At 42.9% G+C, this 23,633-nt stretch overlaps 1 protein-coding gene across 1 annotated transcript in view; it reads right to left on the reverse strand.

Annotated features, from left to right (window-relative positions):
- PolrMT (mitochondrial RNA polymerase) overlaps positions 1-23,633 on the reverse strand; it is a 229,510-nt gene that overhangs the window by 78,305 nt on the left and 127,572 nt on the right. The window contains 3 exon segments of the mRNA XM_068351814.1: positions 10,022-10,163; positions 10,526-10,590; positions 10,592-10,920. Coding sequence (XP_068207915.1) covers positions 10,022-10,163; positions 10,526-10,590; positions 10,592-10,920 — 536 coding nt within the window.

Consider the following 23,633-nt stretch of genomic DNA (forward strand, 5'->3'; position numbering starts at 1 on the left):
TATGGGTCCCGATGATCAATGGATTCATCTGGGTGTTGAGGGTTTACTCAACCTCAACATGTTATGCGGTGCCAACAATAGACTGTGAAAGTATACACAGAGTATGTTAGAAATTACTTGTACTACTGTATTGTTGTATACTGTGTTTTTACCGGTACACTACCAGGGTTAGGTTAGTGCCTGGCGGCACTAACTGATAGAAAGAGAGAAAGAATGGAAAGGAGGGTTTCTTATTATTATGGTTTAGCACAATAACTGGAAGTGTAAGAGGACTATCCTGCTGCCTACTGTCTCCTTGCCAGAATGAGTGTTCTAATGGAAGGGGAGGAATCCATCTGATTCTAGCTTCCATCCATCCACAAAAGTCTGCCGCCGGCTATACTGCCGGTTGCAAGGTTTGTGGATGGCAGACCAAGAGAGGACTGAAGAATTCTCAACAGTATGTTGGGTTTTCCACCGGCAGCCGTCAGGGCCGGCTCAGTCTTTTGCCCCGGGGCATTCACTTCCGGTGAAGGAAGGACATAAGGAGAAAGTGACCGAGGTGGCTACTTAACCGCCGCTGGTAGGGTACCGGCCGGCAACGCAGTCAACCTGGCAAGCCGGGATGACTGTCTGAATACCGGTGAGAGAATGTTGTGACGGCTAAGCCGACACTAAAGGACAGAGGGGGGGAGGAGGAAGGGTCTTATAGTTCACAGGAGAGAAAGGCGGCGGCCGGTATGCCGCCTACCTTTGGCCGTGAACTAAGGAAGCATGGCTTCCTGTGCCGATGACGTCGTGGGCGGCAGAGGAACAAAGATTCCCCTGTCGGCGACATTGTCGGCTGCAAGACAGGGCACCCTGAATCACCATCTTACTTCAAAGCCGGGGTACTCGGCGGTAAAGAAGACAGACGGTGTTATAACTATCTAGGCCAAGCCGGAGTTCTACTCAACGGCAATGACGAAAGATAGAGGTTGCCGCCTGTAATGGTGGCGGCTCAATGAGGGAGGAAGGGTTTAGCCTCTTTTCTCTTAAAGAGAATATATATCGAACCTTATCCATAAATTCTAGGGAATGTATGTCCCCACCCGAATTAATAAGGAACGATAGGGTGACGTTAAACATGGGCAATTACTTTACTAACGTATACATACATATACGAGTTAGGCTAGCCTAACTCCGGTGGGGACCGCGGCCAAGGTTGGTACCACCGGGGCCCCAGGTGTATACGAAAAGTAAAGTCACATTTAGGAAGAGGAATAAATTAATATCGTATGCATAATCTTCACTAGTATAATTTGCCTAAATAGCTAAATTTATAGCTATATACCGGGAATGTTGCTCTACTGACTAACTAAAATGCTATTATGAAGTGCGACAGCGATCTTAAAATGACCGCCTCCGGTTATGGCTACGCTCAATCAAACACACTTAAATTATACGAATTTAACTGTGAGAAGGGAGCCTAAAATTATACACAGGAAAGAATAAATACTCAACTTTCCAGAGGATGAAGATGCTGGTGATTGCATGATTAAAATTCCAAAAATCCGTAACAAACACCGGGAAAAGGTTGGGAGCGCACTTAGCTTAAATGCTACAGAACAAGGAATGGCGGCCCGTAGTAGTACAGATAGGAGGTCCACTGGGTACCTAGATAATGGCTCCCCTTTTGTTCGCCACTCTTCCCCCTCAAAGAGTCAAATCTATTCGGGGTGAAGATTGCTATGTGTCGTATCTAAAAATACTTCCACTGATCTTATGCGATATCCTTAAAGTTATATTAAGGATACTCGCGCCAGGAGTTAGAATTCGGGAGACCTTCGGTTAATTCTCTGGGAGTATCACTGTAGCAAATATCCCTTAGAAAGCTAACTAAAGGAACCTTCCATCAGGACATGGCCGAGCCAAAAAATATATATATATTATACATCATTCGATTTCGTTAGCTGATCTGTAGCCTAATAGTCAACAACATAACATATATGAACTGAAAGATGTCTAAAATAATCCTAGTTTTCAATGTTATCTGAATTTCGTTTAATAATTTTTGTACTCTACTATTGTCAATTAAAGATATATTATAACAGCAATTACCGACTGTTTTTATTTTGGTTTTGTTGTCAGCTGTTTTCAAGGTTCCAATGGTATTACGATTATGCTCACATATAGTTAACAGAGTATTATTGATATGATATTGATTTTTGCACGTATACATGAAAAAAGAACCCTGTTCAATGAACTCTTGACGAATTTCTTATTAAAATGCGTATCGAATAACAACAGAAAAATCAGCTGTTGACGCTGATGATCCACACAACCTTCTATGTACACGATGTAAACAAAGATATTGAATATGAATATGGATAATATAACAATTAAGTTTACTTTATATCAACGCAATATAATTTTTATAACAGTTGGTTATTTAACCTTACAAAATTTTTCTATTTTAGACTATCTTAGAGCAAAGCATATTCACAAAATACAGAGCCGCAACGCACTGTAAACATGCTAAATTGTAAACATCTACATTTACAGGTATGGATGTACATTTACTCGTAAAATTACATTACATTTTTTGGTACTACAATAAAAACTGAAATTTATTTGGTTGTACAGTATGCCTAAACAGATTCTTATCAACCTCTCTTTCTCTCTCGTTCTTGCTCTTAGGCAGGAAATTCAACTCGTGTAACATCAGACATTTCGTGTTAACAGAATATATCACAATAAATTTGAACTCGTGTATCTTAAAAAATCGGGTTAACAGAACTCGTGTTAACGGGGAGTTAACTGTATATAATTACCTCCGCTGATTACGTGAATTGGACATTTTGCTTAACAGTGACCTTGACCTCTGGTCTCGTCCTTCCAAGATCTAATAATTTCCAGCTTTTTACATAACAGTTAATCCCTGTAAGTTTAATTACCCTACGATTAAAATTGTGGCCCAGAAGCTGTTCACAAACAAACACGAATAGGGGGTAAAACATAACCTCCCCCTAACTTCGTTGGCCGAGGTAATTATATATTTTTAATACAAATATCAAAAATTTTAAGTAATTTTTATTTTTCCTAACATACTTACCGAGAACTACTTTCTTAGGAGTTACCTGTAACCTCCTCTCTACCGACCAGAGTTTTGTGTAGGGTACCCTCTACCCCGTTTTCTATGGAGGCCTACCCCCGGCATTAAAGACTGTGCCCCGAGGGTAGGCTTATCGTTAGGTCGATGTCCGCCCGGGTCAACACCTCCAGTAAGTTCTATTGAAGTAGCACAATGCTTGCAAGGGAAGAGAGGCACTCGGGGATGGAAGGGAGGGCCATTACCCGAAAGTAGTTCTCGGTAAGTATGTTAGGAAAAATAAAAATTACTTAAAATTTTTGATTTGTTCCAACACGAATACTTACCTCGAACTACTTTCTTAGGAGACTTACACTTTAGGAGGCGGGAGTGCTATTCTGACCCCCAGACCCGGTAAGCGGAGGCCAAGAGGCCCAGGCATAACGGTACATACTAGAAAACGGATGAGAGGGTAACTACACAAAGAGCTCACGTTAGTGTCTAAGTACTCACCCTTTGAAAAACTTTTTCTGATGTTGCATCCAGTAGCGTAGTCGTGAAGAATGTGTTATCCAATGGTACAAGTTGGTACTCCCCGATGAGGCTAGGGAGCAACTGGGTAGGATGGAAGGAAAACGCACCTGTGTCTCCCGGTTGCTACCCGTGATCGAGCCTGGGGCTTTTACCGTTACACCACTTGGAGGGCGGAGATGACTGTTCCAATGGAGAACCCGTCTAAGGACTTCCTCGAGTAGTCCTTGAGGTAATGGGCAGTAAAGGTTGACTGGTTCGACCAAGTACCTGCTCGAAGGATCTGACCCACTGCCATGTTTTTCTCAAAGGCTAAGGACGTGCTCAGGCCTCTGATGTCATGAGGTCTGGGGGTGCCTGGCACGGCCACGCCTTCCTCCTTGTAGGCTCTGGCAATAACTTGTCTCAACCAGAAGGAAATGGTGTTCTTGGACACTTGCTTCTTAGTAATACCCGTGGATACGAAGAGGCTCTTGATGCCTGGGCGGAGATGAGCTGTTCTTTCAAGGTATTTTCTAATGGTCCGTACAGGGCATAATTTCAAATCCTCCGAATTACCCGTCCTAGGGATGGCAGGTATTGAGAAACCTTCGAACTTCGGATCCCAGACTGCTGGGTTCTGGGTCTTAACCACAAAAGAAGGGACGAACTTGAAGGATACTTCTTTCCACCCCTTCGAATGAGAAACGTCATATGACAGTCCATGGATCTCACCCACTCTCTTAGCGGACACCAAGGCCAGCAAGAAGACGGCCTTGAGAGTGAGATCCCTGTCCACGATATCTTTCAAAGGTTCAAAGGGGGGGCCCACACAACATCTTCAGGACCTTGGCTAAGTCCCACTGGGGCACCCTACTCGCCTGTGGGGGGCAGGACTGCTCGAAGCTTTTGACAAGCATCGCTATGTGCCTAGAGGCCCCCAGGTCGATGCCCTTCAGGAGGAAGACTTGGCCTAAGGCGGCCCGAACCCCTTTTATGGCTGAGATTGACATTCCCATCTTGTCTCTGAGAAACACCAGAAAATCTGCTATGTCTGGGACAGAGGCCTTAAGAGGCTTAAAGTGCCTCTCAGAGCACCACTTCGTGAAGGAGGCCCACTTAGCCTGGTAGACCGCGGCTGAAGACTTTCTCAGGTATAGCGACATTCTCTTAGCAGTGGATGAAGAATATCCTTCTTTCTTCAGGAGCCGCTCGATAGTCTCCAGGCGTGAAGACGTAGGGAGAGTGGGTTGTCGTGGAGCCTGAGAAAATGAGGTTGATGCAGAAGATCTAACCTGTCGGGCAGAGGCCACGGTGGTTGACTCGCCAGGTCTTTTAGGTCCGCGAACCACTCTCTCTCCGGCCACCAGGGCGCTACCAAAGTCATCTTTAGGTTTCGGGCTGTCCTTACTCTGTTGAGCACCTGCCTTATCAACGTGAAAGGGGGAAAAGCGTACACGTCTAGATTGTCCCACTTGTGCTGAAAGGCGTCTTCTAAGGCTGCTTTCGGGTCTGGTACAGGAGAACAATATACGGGGAGTTGGGCGTTGAGTTTTGTTGCAAAGAGGTCCATCACCGGGGAACCCCAACGTTGGATGATGAGCTTGGCTACTTCTGGAAGGAGGGACCATTCTGTCCCTACTATCTGGCCCACTCTGCTGAGACCGTCGGCCAGCACGTTTTTCTTCCCGGGAATGAACCTCGCTAACAACACCACTTGGTTCTCTTCTGCCCAATTTAGAATTTTTATGGTGAGATCGCACAACTCCTTCGACTTCAAGCCTCCTTGCTTCTTTATGTATGCTACTACCGTGGCGTTGTCGCACATCAACACCATGGTGTTTCCCTTTAGAAGATCTGCGAAGTGTAGGCAAGCCTTCTGGACTGCCTTCAACTCCAGGACATTGATGTGGAGTTCCTTTTCTCCGTCCAACCAGGTCCCTCGTGCTGTTTCGTCGAGGAGATGGGCTCCCCACCCTTGGTTGGGGGCGTCTGTGAACAGTAGTATCTCAGGGGGGGTCGCTCGCGAAGGGCATCCCCTTGAGTGAGTTCGACCGGCAATGCCACCATTCCAGGGAGGGTCTCGTGTTTGGTAGAACTGGGATTAGGACTTGTTGTGAGTCCAGTTGGTACCAGAGGTTCTTCAGGTTCCATTGCACGGCTCTGAGCCTTACCCTCCCTTGGGGAACTAGTTTCTCCAATGAGACCAGGTGACCTATCAGTTTCTGCCAGTCTTTCGCTCTCCTGGGACGCCCCGACAGGAACGGCCGAATGATTTTCATGAGGTTGTTTATTCTGTCCTCCGAAGGGAAGGCTTTTCCCAAAATGGTATCTAACGTCATTCCCAAGTAGGTCATTCTGGTGGATGGGGATAGGTTTGATTTCTCCGGGTTGATTACGATGCCCAGATCCTTGCAAAACTGGAGGAGTTTCATCCCTTGTTCCTCCAAGAGGTCCTTCGAGGAGGAAAGAAGCAACCAGTCGTCCAGGTATCTGATGAGGCGAATGCCTCGTTCGTGAGCCCACACTGAGACAGTCGTGAAGACTCTCGTGAACACCTGGGGCGCTGTTGACAATCCGAAGCAAAGGGTCTTGAATTGCAGGATCTGGGAACCCCATTTCACCCGGAGAAACTTTCGACTCGAGGGGTGGACCGGAATTTGGAAGTAGGCGTCCTTGAGGTCTATGGTCATCATGTAATCTTTCTCCCTCAAGGACAGCAGGACTGACTTCGGAGTGTCCATTTTGAAGTCTGTCTTCTTGATGAACTTGTTGAGAGTCGACAGATCTATAACCGGTCTCCAACCCCCCGTCGCTTTTTCTACTAGGAACAGACGACTGTAGAAACCCGGGCCTGGGAGAAGAATTTCTTCCATGGCGCCCTTCTCTAACATGGAGGACACCTCCTCTTGAAGGGCGGTCTTCTTCAACGGGTCTTTGGGAGCCAGCCATTCCGCCCGGCTGGCCGGGATAAGAGGGGGTGGTTCTACTAAGAACGGTAGTCTGTAGCCCTCCTTTAGTACGGACACTGTCCAAGGCTCCGCTCCGTGAGCCTTCCATGCTTGCCAATGTAGTCTGAGGCATCCCCCAACCCGAGGCTTGGGCGGGGATAGGGGGCCTCCCACTCTATCTCCTTCTGGAGGGGCGGCCTGAACGGCCTCTCCTAGAGGCAGAGTAACCTGTTCTGAAGGAGCTTGAGGATGCTGGAGCTCCCCTACGGGGGGGGGGCTGAGGCGCTGAGGACCAGGAGGAAGAGGGAGCCTCTCTCCTCGTCGTGCTGGGAGAGGCCTGGGCCGTCGCGGCACTATCTGAGACGGACCTCTTGTAGGGCGGTCTCCTAGAAGGCGTAGGCCTGGGGGTGTTAGAATCTTTCCTCTTCGAGACCTTCTCCATGATGGTCTCTAGTTCTTTCAGGGAAAAAGGACTCCCCCCACAAGGGTAGGCTCCTCATGGCCCGCGCTTCCCTGTCTGGAACCTTCCGGGACACCTTAGCCAGTACGGTGTCTCTTTTGCGGAGTACCCAGTTAGCTGTCAAGGCGTGCGACTGGTACGTTAAAAACTTTAAGGTTTTACCCCCGGAGGTAATAAGTTCCCTCAGGAGGCTCTGCTGGTCAGGGTCCGCGGGGTCAAACGAGGCTTGTACTCCTACTAAGGTGGAAGCCCACCAGTCCAGCCAAGAGGAGACGTTCACCAGATCCCTTGACATTTCTTCCATCATGGAGGCCTCCGATGGAGAGAAACAAACTGGGGCCGAAGAGGCTCTATCTTCTGAGACGCCCTGACCCAGGATGTCAATGGAAGATTCCACTTTACAGGGGCCTGGGCGACGCCCCTCTGGCACATATACTTTGCCGAGTCTTGAGGCCCTGGAGCAATTTTGAGGAACTCTGGGTTTTGGGGGCCTCGGCATTATTAGCCACCACTTTGTCCACATACTCTTGCCCTAGGACCAGATCTCGGGCTAGAGGAAGCGCTAGAGACGTCTTAGGTTGGGTAGGGGTCTGCATTATCCGTAACAGGCTTGACCTCCAGTAGTCTTCGTCCGTAGCTGCAGGTTCCTCAATCTTATGGTGCCTCCTGATAAGGCCAATCACCCTCCTATAGGCCGAGTCCTCCGTTGGGGAACCCTCCCTCCCGTCAGCCGAGGTCTCGGCTTGAGACCGGGGAGCTGGGTTGCCGGGCACACCGACCAGACGTCTAGTTCTTGGAGCCAGGGGTGCCGTCCTACCGAGGTAGGCTACTGGACTTCATCGGCGGGGACGTCCGCACCAGGGACCTGGGTTAATGCAGGCATCGCCGACTCAGCGGGGACTCGCGTCCGCTCAAGGGCTCTGGGTGACGAGGACGCGGTTCCCGTGGGCTGACCCGACAGCGGGAACCGTTCCTTCCGACCCGAAGGCCGCACCAGCTGGGCTGGTTCGGCCAGGCTGCCTGAAAAGAAGCGCGTTTCCCCCCGCTGGGCGGGGTGAACCGGAGGCTTCGAGGACTTACGCCTACCTGTAGAGTCCTTCCTGCGAGCTTGGTTGCGAGGGTCAAGGCCGTGTTTGGAGGAAGGTATCCTTGGCGAGAACTCCCTGGACCGGCGGTCCGGGGAACAAAGTACTCTTGACTCCCGGGGTACGAAGACCCAATCGCCATCAGGAGACCTACTCCTCCTGTACTTACGCCCTGGGGAGCGGGAGCGCTTCCTACTGTACCTGGAGCGCGACCCAGAACGGGAACGCCTGCTCCTGGACCGCTCTCTCCGACGACGATGTTTTCTCCTGGCTTCTTCCCCCGACGAGTAATAATCTTCTGACGAACCCGACGACACTGTACTTATCATATGGCGGGCGGTAGAGGGGACTGCGTAACTCGTTGAGTGCCCGAGGTCGACGGTTGAAGGAAATCTTCGGGGACTTCCGTGAGAGGGGCCGGGAACGATCCATGGCGCTCCATGCTAGGAAGCCAGGGGTCCAGGCCCTCTTCCATTCGTAACGGGGACCTACCTGGTGTCTTCGGAAGCTTCCAACCGAAGGCATCATTACCCGTAGACCGTAACTTATTTTGGTTGTCGCCGCCTACCGAAGACCCTGAAGCACAGGCCCACGAGGGCGGCGAAGACACAGACACAGCGTTACTACCCCACAAGGGGTCATCGGAGGACACGTGCCCCCCGAGCACAAGGGCCGACTCTCCGGACGCACTACTGGGGTCTTCACTAGCCCTAGAAGGACCCGCAACTGCCACTGCACTTTCACTAGACTCTTGGGGAAGACCGCTTTGTTCCTTCTCCACGACCGACTTACCTCGGCCCCTACTCTGTGTAGGGGACGGCGAAACAGAGGCCCCGTCGGACCGCTCACTGGGTGATGGTAGCGGCGAAGTAACGCTAGCTTTTCTTGGGGAACGTTTCGCCGATTTCCTCTTTTTAGTACTGTAACGTACCCACTGGATATCACTCCAACCTACACACTCGGGGCACGTATCTGCTGACGAACAAACCCTTTCCCTACAGGAAGAGCAAAGGGAGTGAGGGTCCACTTCAGGCTTGGAGAGGAACGCTCCACACGATTTACCAGCTCTAGGCCCCGGACAACGGCGGATTTGCTCCATAATGCACACAACGCAAGACACAAGCACGAAGGGAATCAATGAAAACACTGGGTAAGCACAAGGGTGGAAGGTGAACACACAGGAACACCCGGGAACAGTACACAGGAAACACAAGTTACCACGCGGGGAACACGTGGGACACACAGAACGCACACAAAGGATCAATAGAGAACGAGGGCGATGTGTTGACACGTCGTGACCAGAGAACTTACTGGAGCTGTTGACCCGGGCGGACATCGACCTAGCGATAAGCCTACCCTCGGGGCACATTCTTTAATGCCGGGGGTAGGCCTCCATAGAAAACGGGGTAGAGGGTACCCTACACAAAACTCTGGTCGGTAGAGAGGAGGTTACAGGTAACTCCTAAGAAAGTAGTTCGAGGTAAGTATTCGTGTTGGAACAAATATAAATTTTGTTTGCAACATAACATAGATGAGATGGGGTAAATTTTGAGACCAACCCAAGTTTTCTAGCTCCTTTAGTTCAAAAGTAATCTCACATTGAATATTGTCAAACTTTAAATGACCTTTTCTCCATTTTTCAGTTTTGGAACTTACCCTTCTCTGTAACTAATAGCCTCATATGTGTGCATATCCCTGATAGCGGGGAGGCATATTAATGCATTGTATTAAAAAAACAATCTTGAAATGTTTGGACAAAACCAACACGACTGAAAAACTGAAATACAATACAGACACTGGCATGACAGTTACCACTCACCATTAGAATGTTCCTTCTTTAAGAAGGGTAAGAAATGGATACATTTTTAGAAACCCTTGAGTTTAAACATAAATGTTGATTAAATTAAGTTTCTGGAGATGCAATATGAACATCATGGGAGGTTTATAGAAATAAAATAGCTCTTACCTCAATTATAAGATCTAGTAATGGCTTATTCACTTTCCAAGGAATAGATCCTAACTGGTTGAGAGAATCCATGACAGGAAACATTTGTTCTTCCCCATTCCCCTTCATACGATGTTTCTGCTGCTGTGCATTGTAAGGTAACCTGAGAAATATAAAGTATTGAGTAGACTTCCCATAAAAGAGAGTTAGACAAGTTATACTACATGCATGATTCACCTTCACCTTCTTTCATTTCAAAACCTTAAAAATACACATTAACGTTAAAGCTTCTAATTAGTTCCCTGGAACACACAGGAACTTTACAAGATTAAATCACCTAATAATAATAATGAGTTCTTAATACATCAAAGTTTCCCAAAGAAATTAATGCAGATACTTTACAAACTTCAAATTATCAATATTTATCAAAAGTATTGGGTGACCTGTGAACAAATATAGAAATTTTGTCTCTTCTAAGTACAACAATGAAAGCAAGTAACCATCAATAACACTAAAATTAATTACCTTACAATGTTGCTGCTATTTATCAAGTATCCACCAGAATTTGGAGAAGTCCAAGGAATAGGGGGGTGACACCATTGGTGCCACGTATGACGGGAAAATTAAGGTTGGCCTGGCAGATCTCCTATACAGTTCTAGAAGTATGGGAGCTGGTTTGATTTCTTCAACTGATTTATAATCATATGATCGATCTATCTCATAAAAAGCTGGGTAAACATGTTTTTCAGTGTGTAAAGGTTTCCACACCATGACATGACGCAACAGCAGGGAGTAAAGAAACTGGCCAATACCCAACAAAACACTGTTAGGCCACTCTGTTAAAGTTTGATGTAGATCAGAGGAATGCTCCTCTTGTGTAAGATGTTTCCACTGTACACGAGGCAAATATGGCACGCCATCTGTAATGAAATAGTTAAATATCTTGAAGAATGCAGAGATATTTACAACTTCGTATCTTAACAAGACCAATCAATCATTTCTGAATTCTTAAGAATGACATTTGATAATTGGATAACATCTCAAGTGAACTACAATATTGCAATCTATCTAATAGCAATAGCAATGTCCCCTTTGTCAGAATTTATGCTAATGACAACTTTCTTGCTGAAGCTTTATTTCAATACAATCAAGCAACAGAAATTATTTGTAAAATCATTATAAAGAACAATAAAACACAAGGGTGCTATATACCATACAAGAAAGACAATCCTCATCAAATTTACAAAACATAATTACAAGCACCACTGACAGAAATTGCTTAATCAATTTCCAGTAGTCCTTATCTCACTTGGAGTTACAAGATCAGGGGTCCTATCTGCTGAGGGAAACTAAATGCCCAAATGTGGGTCATTTTTAACTTTTCAAATGACTTACAAGTATTGAATTAATGATCTTAAATACTGTAATTAAAATTCAAAATGGTAGAAAAAATGAAGATTGTTCCCACATTTAGTAGCAAATGCTAGCTTAACTTGATTTTTAATTATTGAAATTCCCCATGCAGGAAGTAACACCAACAGTATGCCTTGCAAACATCCTATAGGTGTGATTTTATTCTATTTTATGAAAATTACATCTGACAACTTGGCATTGGAACCGATATATTTTCAGATACATGATGCAAATATTTCAATAGTAAAACAGCGAGAGTAATTCTTGAAGATTTGGTAATGGTGAAAAATACATTAAGATAAAAATTTCCAATATTTTTTGGTATTACATGAAACTGTCAACATTAACTTCCATCATTTAAGACCTGAAATATAATGTTGCCCTCTCCTTTGGACACTTAACCCCTTCACTAACAGGCCAGGGATCCGCTACTCAAGCTATATACGAGATTTGTCACCATAAGATACACTTCCTCATTTACTCTAAAATAACCGACACTTCCATGTTTATTTGTTTTACTACTGATTACAAAATATATTTGTCAAAAGTTTGCTTTATTTTCATGTGTTTCACTCTAAACAACCAAAATATTTTTTCCATCCATTGTGGAGTGATTAAATAATTTTTTGGAAATTTGTTTCACAATTTTCTCTAAAATAATGATAAAGCACTGTGATTTTATATGTAAAAAAACTTTATATTCACTGAAGTGACTATGTTATCCCATTAGTCAATGATAAATACCTGTCGAAACATATCGAACTACTTGTTATTATTATTATTATTATTATTACTTGCTAAGCTACAGCCCTAGTTGGAAAAGCAGGATGCTACAAGCCCAGGGGCCCCAACAGGGAAAATAGCCCAGTGAAGAAAGGAAACAAGGAAAAATAGAATATTTTAAGAACAATAACATTAAAATAAATATTTCCAATATAAACTATAAAAACTTTAACAAAAGATGATGAAGAGAAATTAGATATAATAGTGTGCCCAAGTGTACCCTCAAGCAAGAGAACTCTAACCAAAGACAGTGGAAGACCATGGTACAGAGGCTATGGCACTACCCAAGACTAGAGTACGAGAGTTTGATTCTGGAGTGTCCTTCTAGAAGAGCTGCTTACCATAGCTAAAGAATCTCTTCAACCCTTACCGAGAGGAAAGTAGCCAAAGAACAATTACAGAGCAGTAGTTAACCCCTTGCGTGAAGAAGAATTGTTTGGTAATCTCTGTGTTGTCAGGTGTATGAGGACAGAGGAGAATATGTAAAGAATAGACCAGACTATTTGGTGTATATGTAGGCAAAGGGAAAGTGAACTGTAACCAGAGAAGGATCCAATATAGTACTGTCTGGCCAGTCAAAGCGGTAGTATCTCAACGGGTGGCTGGTGCCTTGGCCAACCTACTACTCAAGTAATAAAAATGTGATGTAATGAAAATATACATTTGTTTTCTATGACACAAGAAGTATTCTATAATGCATAATTTATAAGGTAGACGATAAAAAAAGACAACAGAGAGAGAGAGAGAGAGAGAGAGAGAGAGAGAGAGAGAGAGAGAGAGAGAGAGAGAGAGAGAGAGAGAGAGAGAGAGAGAGAGAGAGAGAAGAGAGAGAGAGTGTGTGTGTGTTACAAGGATTTTGGATGTGTCAAAGACTTATTAGTCCATCCGCGAAGACTGCATTTGCTCTTTGGTAGAGTGATTTAGTTTAAGCAGTTAGGGAGTTGTTATTATCTTGTCTAACTTATTCTTGAACTCGTTTACTTTGTTACTGTTTACTACAGCTGCAGGAAGTCTATTCCAAGTATTTGCTATTTTGTATGTAAAGTAAAATTGCCACATTGAGTGGTGTTGTAATTTTTCAATTCCAGTTTGTATCCGTTACCTCTGGTCTGATTTGTGCTAAGCGTGAATAGATTGTTGTAATCTACATTTGTTATTCCTTTAGGAAATTTGAATGTCTCTATCAACTGTCCCCTTAGGCATCAAGTTTGTAGATCAAATAAAATTAGAGGTTCCATCCTCCGTCTATATCCAAAATGCCTTAGTGTTGGAACTAGTTTGGTGACCCTAGTTTGTTCTGCTTCCAGTCTATGTATATCCTTCTGAATACTTGGAGCCCAGAATTGGACTCCATATTCTAGATGGGGTGTTACTAGTGATGTGTACAGCTGTAGTCCAGTGTTTTTGTGGCTGTACAGTGGTACCTCTACATACGAATGTCCCAACATACAAAGTAAAATTCGACCAAATTTCTGCCTCGACATCCGAAGTGTTGCTCCAACATACGAAGTAAACATTACGCCATTGAGCGTCGAGTGCTCAGTTCTCTGTTCTTGTGTGTATCATGTGGTTGTCCTCTGTTTGGTCTGTTATTAACAGTGCTTATTTTCTTCCTTTTCTCACATTTCCTTTTTGATTTTACCTATAATCATGGTGCCTAAGAAGCTAAGTTTCAGTAGAGGAAGAAGGCAATTCTTTCATTAGAATTGAAGCAAGAAATTATAGAAAAACATGAGAGCAGTGTGCATGTGAATGATACTGTATGGCTAAACAATATGGCCGGAATAGGCCTATGATCTCGAGGATCATCAAGCTGAAGGCAGCCATTAAAGCAAATAACCATCGAAGGGGATCACCATTATTACAAGACATCGTAGCAATACCCTGGAAGAGATAGAACGCCTTTTGTTGATAGGGATAAAGGACAAAGAGATTGTTGGCAATGATCATTTGTGAGAAAGGCCAGCGTGATGAACAGAAAGAAAGAAAAAAGTGAAGCAAAGAAAACCAAGATAGCATTAACAAGCTCTTTTAAATAAGACTTCTCTCTTTTTCTGTTTCTCTCTAAACATAGCATTAACATGTTCTTTAAATAAAATCTCTCTCTCTCTCTCTCTCTCTCTCTCTCTCTCTCTCTCTCGTTCTTCTACGCTGTTATAGTGTTAGATACGTCTATTATTTTTTTTTCCGAGAGAGAGAGAGAGAGATTAAACAAAAATGTGTTTAGAGTACATATGATTTTTAACAGCGTCAACGAGTTGAAAAACAATTAAATGTAACTAAGAAAGTAATAACAGCTAATCTGAATATTGATACAAACACACTCGTGTGCGTATGCACAAACACACACACAGGTGCAAGAATTGCTACGTAGTAAGAGAGACGGTCAGGGAGGAGGTAGAGATGGTGACTGCGATAACATACCGTAACTCGTCACTGAAAGTGATGAAAATAAAAAATCAAAAGAAAAAAATGTAAAAAATATGAAATATAAAAATAAAAAAAAACAAATAAGCTAAGTTAGATTAAAATTTCCGTAGTGTAAGTTACGGTATGTTATCGCAGTCACCATCTCTACCTCCTCGCCGATCGCGTCTCCTCGTGCGTGTGTGTGTGTTTGCGCATACGCACACGAGTGTGTTTGTATCAATATTTGTTTTAGTTAATAAAGGAATTCAGATTCGCTGATATTGTTTTTTTAGTTACATTTAACTGTCTTTCAACTCGTTAACGCTGTTAAAAATCATATATACACAACACATTTTTGTTTAATCTCTCATTTTTGTTTAATCTCTCTCTCTCTCTCTCTTTCTCAGAAAAAATTAATAGACGTCTCTAACACTAACAGTGAAGAAGAACAAGAGAGAGAGAGAGAGAGAGAGAGAGAGAGAGAGAGAGAGAGAGAGAGAGAGAGAGAGAGAGAGAGAGAGTATTTATTTAAAGAACATGTTAACACCATGTCTACCTTCTCGCCGATCGTCCGTCTCCTCCTGGCGTAGCAAATCCTACACCTGCGTTGGCCTGTCTCTAAGGTAAAGTGGCAATAAAACACATTTTTTATTTATTATTTCTTTAAAATTATCTTTTTTACATGCTTCTTTCATATTATGCAGTTATGTTATTGTTATGTGTAATTATGTGTAGCCATTTATTAAGGATTTATTATGGGTTTTTAGGCTGAGGAACGAATTAAATGAATTACCATGTTTTTCTACATCCGAAGTCGGTTGTGGAACGAATTTAATTCGTATGCAGAGGTACTACTGTATTTGAATTGTCTCTTTATATAGCCTATTAGTAGCTGTGCTTTATTTTCAGCTTTTATGCTCTGTTTGGTGAACTTCAAATCCTTGCTGATAATAATACCAAGATCTTCCTCTTGGTCCACACTTTCTATTTCATTACCCGACACTCAGTGCATGACTTTCCATTTCCCACAGTTGAAAGGCATTTGCCTTTTCTGGACCATTCTCCTTGGTTAACTAGTTCCTCTCTTGTGGTTTCTGAATTTCCTGAGTTTGCAGCATTTATGCCTAATTTAGTATTGTCAGCGAATTTGGCTATTCTACTAGTTAATCCTAAATCTATGTTGTTAATGTAGATCAGAAATAGCAATGGGCCAAGGATGGATCCCTGAGGTACTCAGCTTGTAACAGATGCCCACTCTGAAGCTTCTCCATTGATTACAACTATGATTTCTGTTTGTTAGCCAATCTTTGATCCATTCAGCTGGCTCGTCAATGGTGCCTAGTGCTCTAATTTTGAACATAATTTTTTTATGAGGAACTTTGTCAAAAGCCTATTGAAAAACTAGGTATATGATGTCTATGTCCCTGCTTTTGTCATAAATGCTTACCATATTGTGGAAAAATTCCATAAGATTTGTCACACATGATCTCTTTTGTCTAAAACCATGCTAGCTGTGTATCAGAAGATTGTTTTTCTCTATATGTTCTACTATTGAATCTACTATAATTGATTCAAAAATTTCTGCAAGGCACTGAAGTTAGACATACAGGTCTGTAGTTGCCAGGTTCTTCTTTTGGTCCCTTCTTGTAGATAGGAGGAACCTGCCTAGTTTCCATCCTTGTGGTACCTTTCTTTCGTTGGCTATCTTTTGGAACATTTTGTAGAAGTGTGTGGTTATCTCTTCTTCTAGTTCGATAATCTCACTTGGATGAATATCATCTGCACCTGGTGCCTTAGACTTACTGAATCCTTTTAATTTTAATTTTGAATTCATCCATTGTAAAGGTGATTATATTTAATGGTTGTGGCCCTTCCTATTTGATAGCTGGTTCTGGGAGGGTTGTTGATTCTTTCCTGGTGAATACAGTTGTGGAATATGCATTCATCAGTTGGGCTTTTTCCAAATAATTTGTTATAAGATTACCCTCCAAGTCTCTTAATAGGCTAATGTTATTTTTTATTGTTATTTACTGTTTACATATGCAAAATATTCTTTTGGGTTTTTTTTACTAGCTAAAGCCACTCTTTTCTCTTCATTGATCTTAGCCTTTCTAACTAGTTTATCTATTTTTCGGTCTAATTTTTTGTGTTCGGAAGTTTTATGAATTGAAGGCTGTGGACCCATTGATTGTTTGCTGTCTTTACTTCTTATTGCATTGGCTATTTCTCTGTTGAACCACTTACGTTGTGTAGTTCCATTTGAAAAAATTTTGCGGTATACATTTGGCACTTTCTTCGTTACATATTTCTACAAAGGAGTCCCATTGTGTACAGTGATACCTCTGGATACGAAAGTTTCTGCTTACGAAAAATTCAGGATGCGAAAAGTGATTCGAAGATTTTTATGCCCCAGGATACGGATAAAATTTCAGGATACGAAAACCTTACGAGATCCCAACTCTTCGCCGAGAGTAATTTTAAAAAGCGCGCGCCGCCTGACTTTAAACTTGGATAGACTCACTTACAGCCTCCCGCTCACCCATTGGTTATCTCCCTACTCAGACGCTAGCTGACGCCATAAGATCCTGCTTTCCTATTGGTCGGCAACTATCCCAGCTTGCCTACGCACGGGCGTTCATCTCTCTCTCTCTCTTTTCGTTCAGACCGCGGTATCGTTGACAGACATTGTGTGCTTTCGCTTGTTTGACTTAGTGTTAATATACAGTACATTCGTACGCCACGTGTTATCGTTAATAAACATTCGTTACTGTGCACTGTACTGTATTAGTGTTTACTATGCATAGACTGTATATAACGTTACGTAGTGTATTATATTACGTATTACTGTAGCCATGGGTCCCAAGAATGTTGCCGAAGGAAAGAAGAAGACGACGATGCTCTCGATGGAGACGAAACTTGAAATCGTTAAAAAGTATGAGTCTGGCATGCGTTTAAGTGCGATCGCCAAGGAGTATGGCCGGAATCCATCTACGATAGGCACCATCCTGAAGCAGAAGGCGGCCATAAAAGCAGCGACACCTTCTAAGGGCGTCACTATTTTCTCCAACAAGAGAACCCACGTGCATGACGAGATGGAGAGGCTGCTTCTTGTGTGGATCAAGGACAAAGAGATCTCAGGAGACACCATCACTGAGACTACAATTTGCCAGAAGGCCTCCGCCATTTTCGGTGATCTCGTGCGTGCTCAGGCCGAAGAAGGAGCAGGAGAAGGAACATCCCAGCAGGAACCCCCAGAGTTCAAGGCTTCTCGTGGGTGGTTCCAGAAGTTCAAGAAAAGGACTGGCATCCATTCAGTGGTACGGCATGGGGAGGCAGCCAGCTCGGACACAAAGGCCGCAGAAGCCTTTGTTAAAACATTCGACGAGTTGACTCTGCAGGAAGGCTACAGTTCGCAGCAAGTTTTCAATTGCGACGAAACTGGGCTTTTCTGGAAGAAAATGCCTCGTCGGACGTTCATCACGGCGGAGGAGAAGAGGCTACCCGGACATAAGCCTATGAAGGACAGGCTTACCCTTGCTTTTTGTGCAAATGCCAGTGGGGACTGCAAGATAAAGCCCCTGCTGGTGTACCATTCAGAAAATCCCCGGGCCTTCAAAGCCCACAAAGTCATTAAGGAGAACCTTCCCGTGATGTGGAAGGCGAATGCAAAAGCCTGGGTAACGAGGCAACTGTTCATTGATTGGGTGAATGTCTGCTTCGGTCCGACTGTCCGAAAATATTTGGAAGAAAAGCGCCTCCCTATGAAATGTCTGCTGGTGTTGGACAATGCTCCAGCTCACCCTCCTGGCCTCGAGGAATATCTTCTGGCCGAGTATTCCTTCATAAAGGTCCTGTATCTACCGCCTAACACCACCCCTCTCCTCCAGCCCATGGACCAGCAAGTTATTTCTAATTTTAAAAAATTGTACACGAAGCATCTCTTCAAGAGATGTTTCCAAGTCACAGAGAGTACAAACCTCATTCTGCGTGAATTTTGGAAAGATCACTTCAACATCGTGATATGCCTCAAACTCATCGATCTCGCTTGGCAGGAAGTTTCGAGGCGTACCCTAAACTCATCTTGGAGGAAGCTGTGGCCTGATGCTGTCTCTGCACGAGACTTCGAGGGGTTCGGGAAGCATGGAGGCGAAGCCGAGATCGTTGACGATCCTGAACCAATTCAGCAGTCTGAGGTGGCTGACATCATACATCTTGGTATGTCCATGGGGCTGGAAGTTAGCGCGGAAGATATAGATGAACTTATCGAGGAGCACCACGAGGAGTTGACGACAGACGACTTGAAGGAGTTGGAGACGATGCAAGTGAGTGATGTTCAAGAGCAGTTCTCTAGCGGTGATGAGGAGGATGTTGCACCTTTGAAAACGGCAGACATCAAGGAAATTCTTGCATGTTTCCATAAAATGGCAGACTACGTCGAAAAGGAACATCCAGAAAAAGTTTATACCAACCGTGCGCTTCAACACTGCAATGACGTTTGCCTAACGCATTTTAGAAATGTGTTGAATAGTAGGCAGAAACAAGCTTCAATGGATAGTTTCTTATTAAAGAGGCCAGCGGTATTAGTAGGCCAAGACGAAGGTGAAAGTGAAGAAAAGAAACAGAAAAGAGGAAGGGATGAAGAATTTGAAGGTGAAAGTAAAGAAAAGAAACAGAAAAAAGAAAGTGATGAAGAAGTAGAAGGTGAAAGTAAAGAAAAGAAACAGAAAAAAGAAAGTGATGAAGAAGTAGAAGAGATTTAGAAAATAAGAAAAACGTAAAGTTATAAAAAAGCAAAAAAACAAAAAATCAATTTTAAGTTTTATGTTACCGTTTAGTGTTAAAGTAATTTTTTCTTTCATTTTATAGTTTTCCATACATAATGTTAAGTGTTAATTATTTCGGCCATTTTTTTATTTCGTAAAGTTTAAGTGTTAATGTGTTAAGTGTGTAAATTACTGTACGTAGTCTGTCACTTGTTACGTTTTCTGCCTTATGCCATCCTCCTCTGCCGTGACTTCGCTATCGGACATCGTCTCAATCAAATGGTAAGTTTCAACTTTTTTGTTACACTAATTAACTGTAACCTTTTTTTCAGAGTGTACAGGTATCAATCCTTAATTTAGGTGTACGTACAGGTAACAACACACCTTCACTGATCTAAATGCTTTACGTACATACAGTACCGTAACTTTTATACAGTAGTAAAGAAAACGGACCGTTTTCTTTGGGCTTGGGGGGGATAACTTGGCTATAACTACATTATTGAATAATCTCATAGTGGTTTCTGGAATGGATTAGGCTGTTTTTAACGGTTGTGTTAATTATTGAATGATAGAAATGGCTGCATTGCATGTTTATTACAACAGTTTAGCGTGTTTATGAAAGAAAAGGTGACTTTTTATAAGGCTTGGAACGGATTAGGCTATTTACATGTAAAACGCGACTCAGGATACGAAAATATTAGGATACGAAACCGCATCCTGAACGGATTAATTTCGTATCCTGAGGCATCACTGTATCTAGGTTCCCTGTTTCGTCATATTCTAAATTCTTGGTGTATTCCTTCAGTTTTATCCAGTTACTACATCTGTAGTCAAACTTTTCTACAATTTTCCTTTCATTTAGATGAAGAATATTTACCTGAAACCTAACTATTTTTTGGTCACTTTTGCCAATATTTTCACCTACTGAAACACTGGATACTAAATTTTCTTCTGTTGTTAGCACAAAATCTAGTATGTTGTTTCCCCTAGTTGGTTTATCGACCCACTGATGGAGGAATTCATTGTTAACCAATTCTAGCATCCTATGTCCTTCTGTGTTTGATGTAGAATTCATAGTGTCCTAGTTTTACTGTTGCATTGAAGTGTCCCATTAGGATAACTAACTTATTGTTAACTTCTTGTCCAATTTGTCTACACAGCTCTTCATCCTTTTCTTGTGTTGGGTGTGGTGGTCTGTAGAGATATGTTTTTTCCTATGGTGTTAATATTTGCATCTGAATAGAAAGTGTGTACCAAGAGAAAGATAGTATTATCAGCAGGCAGAGAGAGAGAGAGAGAGAGAGAGAGAGAGAGAGAGAGAGAGAGAGAGAGAGAGAGAGAGATAGACTTACCTTATTGCCTTATTCTATGTTTGGGTTCCCCCAGGTCCCTCAGTGTGAGGCGGCACCTCGTATATCCACCAGAGAGTTGCTTATGCATCTGTTAGTCTTACATGGTCTGGGATGCATCTTAGGTATTTATCGAGCTTATTCTTAAACACATCTACGCTCACTTCTGATGTGTTTCTTAGATGAGCTAGCAGCGCATTAAATAGTCGCTGCATTATCGATACTGGTGCGTAGTGGATTAATTTCCTGTGTGCCTTCCTTAGTTTTCCTGGTATAGTTTTTGGCAATATTAATCTACCTCGGCTTGTTCTTTCTGATATTTTTAGCTCCATGATGTTTTCAGTAATTCCTTCTATTTGCTTCCATGTTTGTATTACCATGTAGCATTCTCTTCTCCTTTCTAGACTGTATAGTTTTAAAAATTGCAGTCTTTCCCAGTAGTCAAGGTCCTTAACTTCTATTCTGGCAGTATAGGACCTTTGTACACTCTCTATTTGTGCAATATCCTTTTGGTAGTGTGGGTACCATATCACATTGCAGTACTAGAGTGTACTACATACATAAGTTTTGTAAAGCATAATCATGTGTTCAGCTTTTCTTGTTTTAAAGTGTCTGAATAACATTCCCATTTTTGCTTTACATTTAGCCAACAGTGTTGCTATTTGGTCGTTGCATAACATATTCCCATTTAACATTACACCAAGGTCTTTAATTACTTCCTTGTTTGTGATTGTCTCATTATTAGGTCCCTTGTATGCATAAACTATTCCTTCTCTGTTTCCATAATTTATTGATTAAAATTTATCGGAGTTAAATACCATCCTATTTATCTCCGCCCATTCATATATTTTGTTTAGATCTCTTTGTAGTGAGTTCCTATCTTCATCACAGGTAATTTCTCTACATATTCTTGTGTCATCGGCAAAACTTCTCCCTAGAGAGTTTTTAACATCATAGTTTATGTCTGAGATCATAATAACAAACAGCAGTGCAGCTAATACCGTACCCTGTGGAACGCCAGATATTACCTGATCTTCATCTGATTTCTCGTCATTGGCAACCACTGTTTAGCAGGAATTCTTTTACCCATTTTCCTATCTTTCCCACAATATCATGCTTTCTCATTTTTTTCTCTGATATATTATGGTCTACCTTGTCAAAGGCTTTTGCAAAATCTAGATAGATCACATCTGTGTCTTTTTCATTTATCATATTTTTGTATGTTTTCATAGTGTGCTATCAGTTGGATTTGTGTACTTTTTCAGGGCACAAAACCGTGTTGACCTATATTAAACAAATTATTCTTAACCAAATGATTCATTATTTTCTTTTTTATTACCCTCTCATACACTTTCATATGTGATGTTAGACTAACAGGTCTATAATTGCTTGCCTCTAGTCTTGATCCACTTTTGAAAATAGGGGTTATACAAGCTACTTTATGTTTAACATATATCTCTCACATAGCTACACTTGGTCTTAGCAGTATTGCAAGCGGCTTCACGAGAGAGAGAGAGAGAGAGAGAGAGAGAGAGAGAGAGAGAGAGAGAGAGAGAGAGAGAGAGAGAGAGAGAGAGAGAGAGAGAGAGAGAGAGTGTTGGGTGGTGTATTTGAATGTTGTAGTTTAGTGAAGTTGCTTTAAAAGAAATAATTATTTCTAAGATATTTATGTACTGTATTTAGTTTATAAAATAAGCTATATTTCTGAAGTTGTTAGGTTAGGTTAGGAGTTATCCCACAATAGGGCAACCTGCTTTCACAATTTTTCCCTTATCACGCCTGTCTATGTATACCAACCTTCACGAAAAATGAGGGCTGACTGTACATATCAAATATTACTTGAACATAGTGTATGTATTAACCTTTTCAATAATTTTTATTATCAGAATTTCTATACAAAGGGTCTATCTTTGAATGGGCTAGTTTACATGTGTTAGCTATAAAGTTGTCATGTATATTTGTTTGCTTTTCATTACTGCACTGCGCAGGGAGGGAAACAAAATGAAGGCCATTTGCAAAGAAGCGCGGGCGGTTTGAAAATGTTGGGTTGCGCGCCGGAGTTGTAACTGCAAGAAACTGAAACTTTATTCAAATATATGTAGACCTCTGGACCACAAGAAACTGAAATGGTGCAAAGATAGAACCTGCAAACACGGAGGGCTGACTGTACATAACTGCGCCAGATAGCTAGTCAAGCCAGAACACCACTTGAAAGGCGACCCCAATCGACTAGCCAAGGCCTTCGACTAAAGAGACCGAGAAGCCATGCCCTCTGCCTTGAGTTTCCAAAGAAACTGACAGTGAGCACACCAAGGGGTCAACCTAAAGAGGTGCTGATGCTCGAAGAGAACCTTTCTGCCTTGAGAGTAGCGGGGCAAGATCTCGTTGCCTGATTTGCAGCTAGAAAATTCTCAGATCCACAGATATGATTGTCAACTCGATCCATGGCTAAACAAGACAGACCTAACCAGGGCAGCCACAGGGGTGGCCTGAGGCCTTGAGGGGCACCTTATTGCTGCTCAGTAACCGAGGTCCTTCCTGAAGGTGGAGCCAAGGTCACCTCTAACGAATGTTACACCCATGAATGTCTGCATGGACATCCACAGAAACACTATGACTCAGGAATTGTCTAACCCTGTCAGCAACAGTCCAATGTCCAGTGTCTTAGGGGCAGACGAATCCCGAGTACAGTACCCTCTAACTCCACAAGGGAAGAGGGTATGGCAAACTTCACCGGAGATTCATTATCCCTAGGAATAGGACAGTTCTGACAACATATCTTCTCTAGAGAGGGCAGAGGAGGGCCAAAACCCTGTGCCTAATCCCTTCGGCCCCAAACTCTTGTCTGCACACAAAAAAGCAATGGTAGCCCTGAATGGTGCCATCCTCTCACATCACTCTATCAAAGTATCTTCC

The sequence above is a fragment of the Palaemon carinicauda genome, chromosome 28, assembly GCF_036898095.1.
Source record: "Palaemon carinicauda isolate YSFRI2023 chromosome 28, ASM3689809v2, whole genome shotgun sequence".
Classification (NCBI taxonomy): Eukaryota; Metazoa; Arthropoda; class Malacostraca; order Decapoda; family Palaemonidae; genus Palaemon; species Palaemon carinicauda.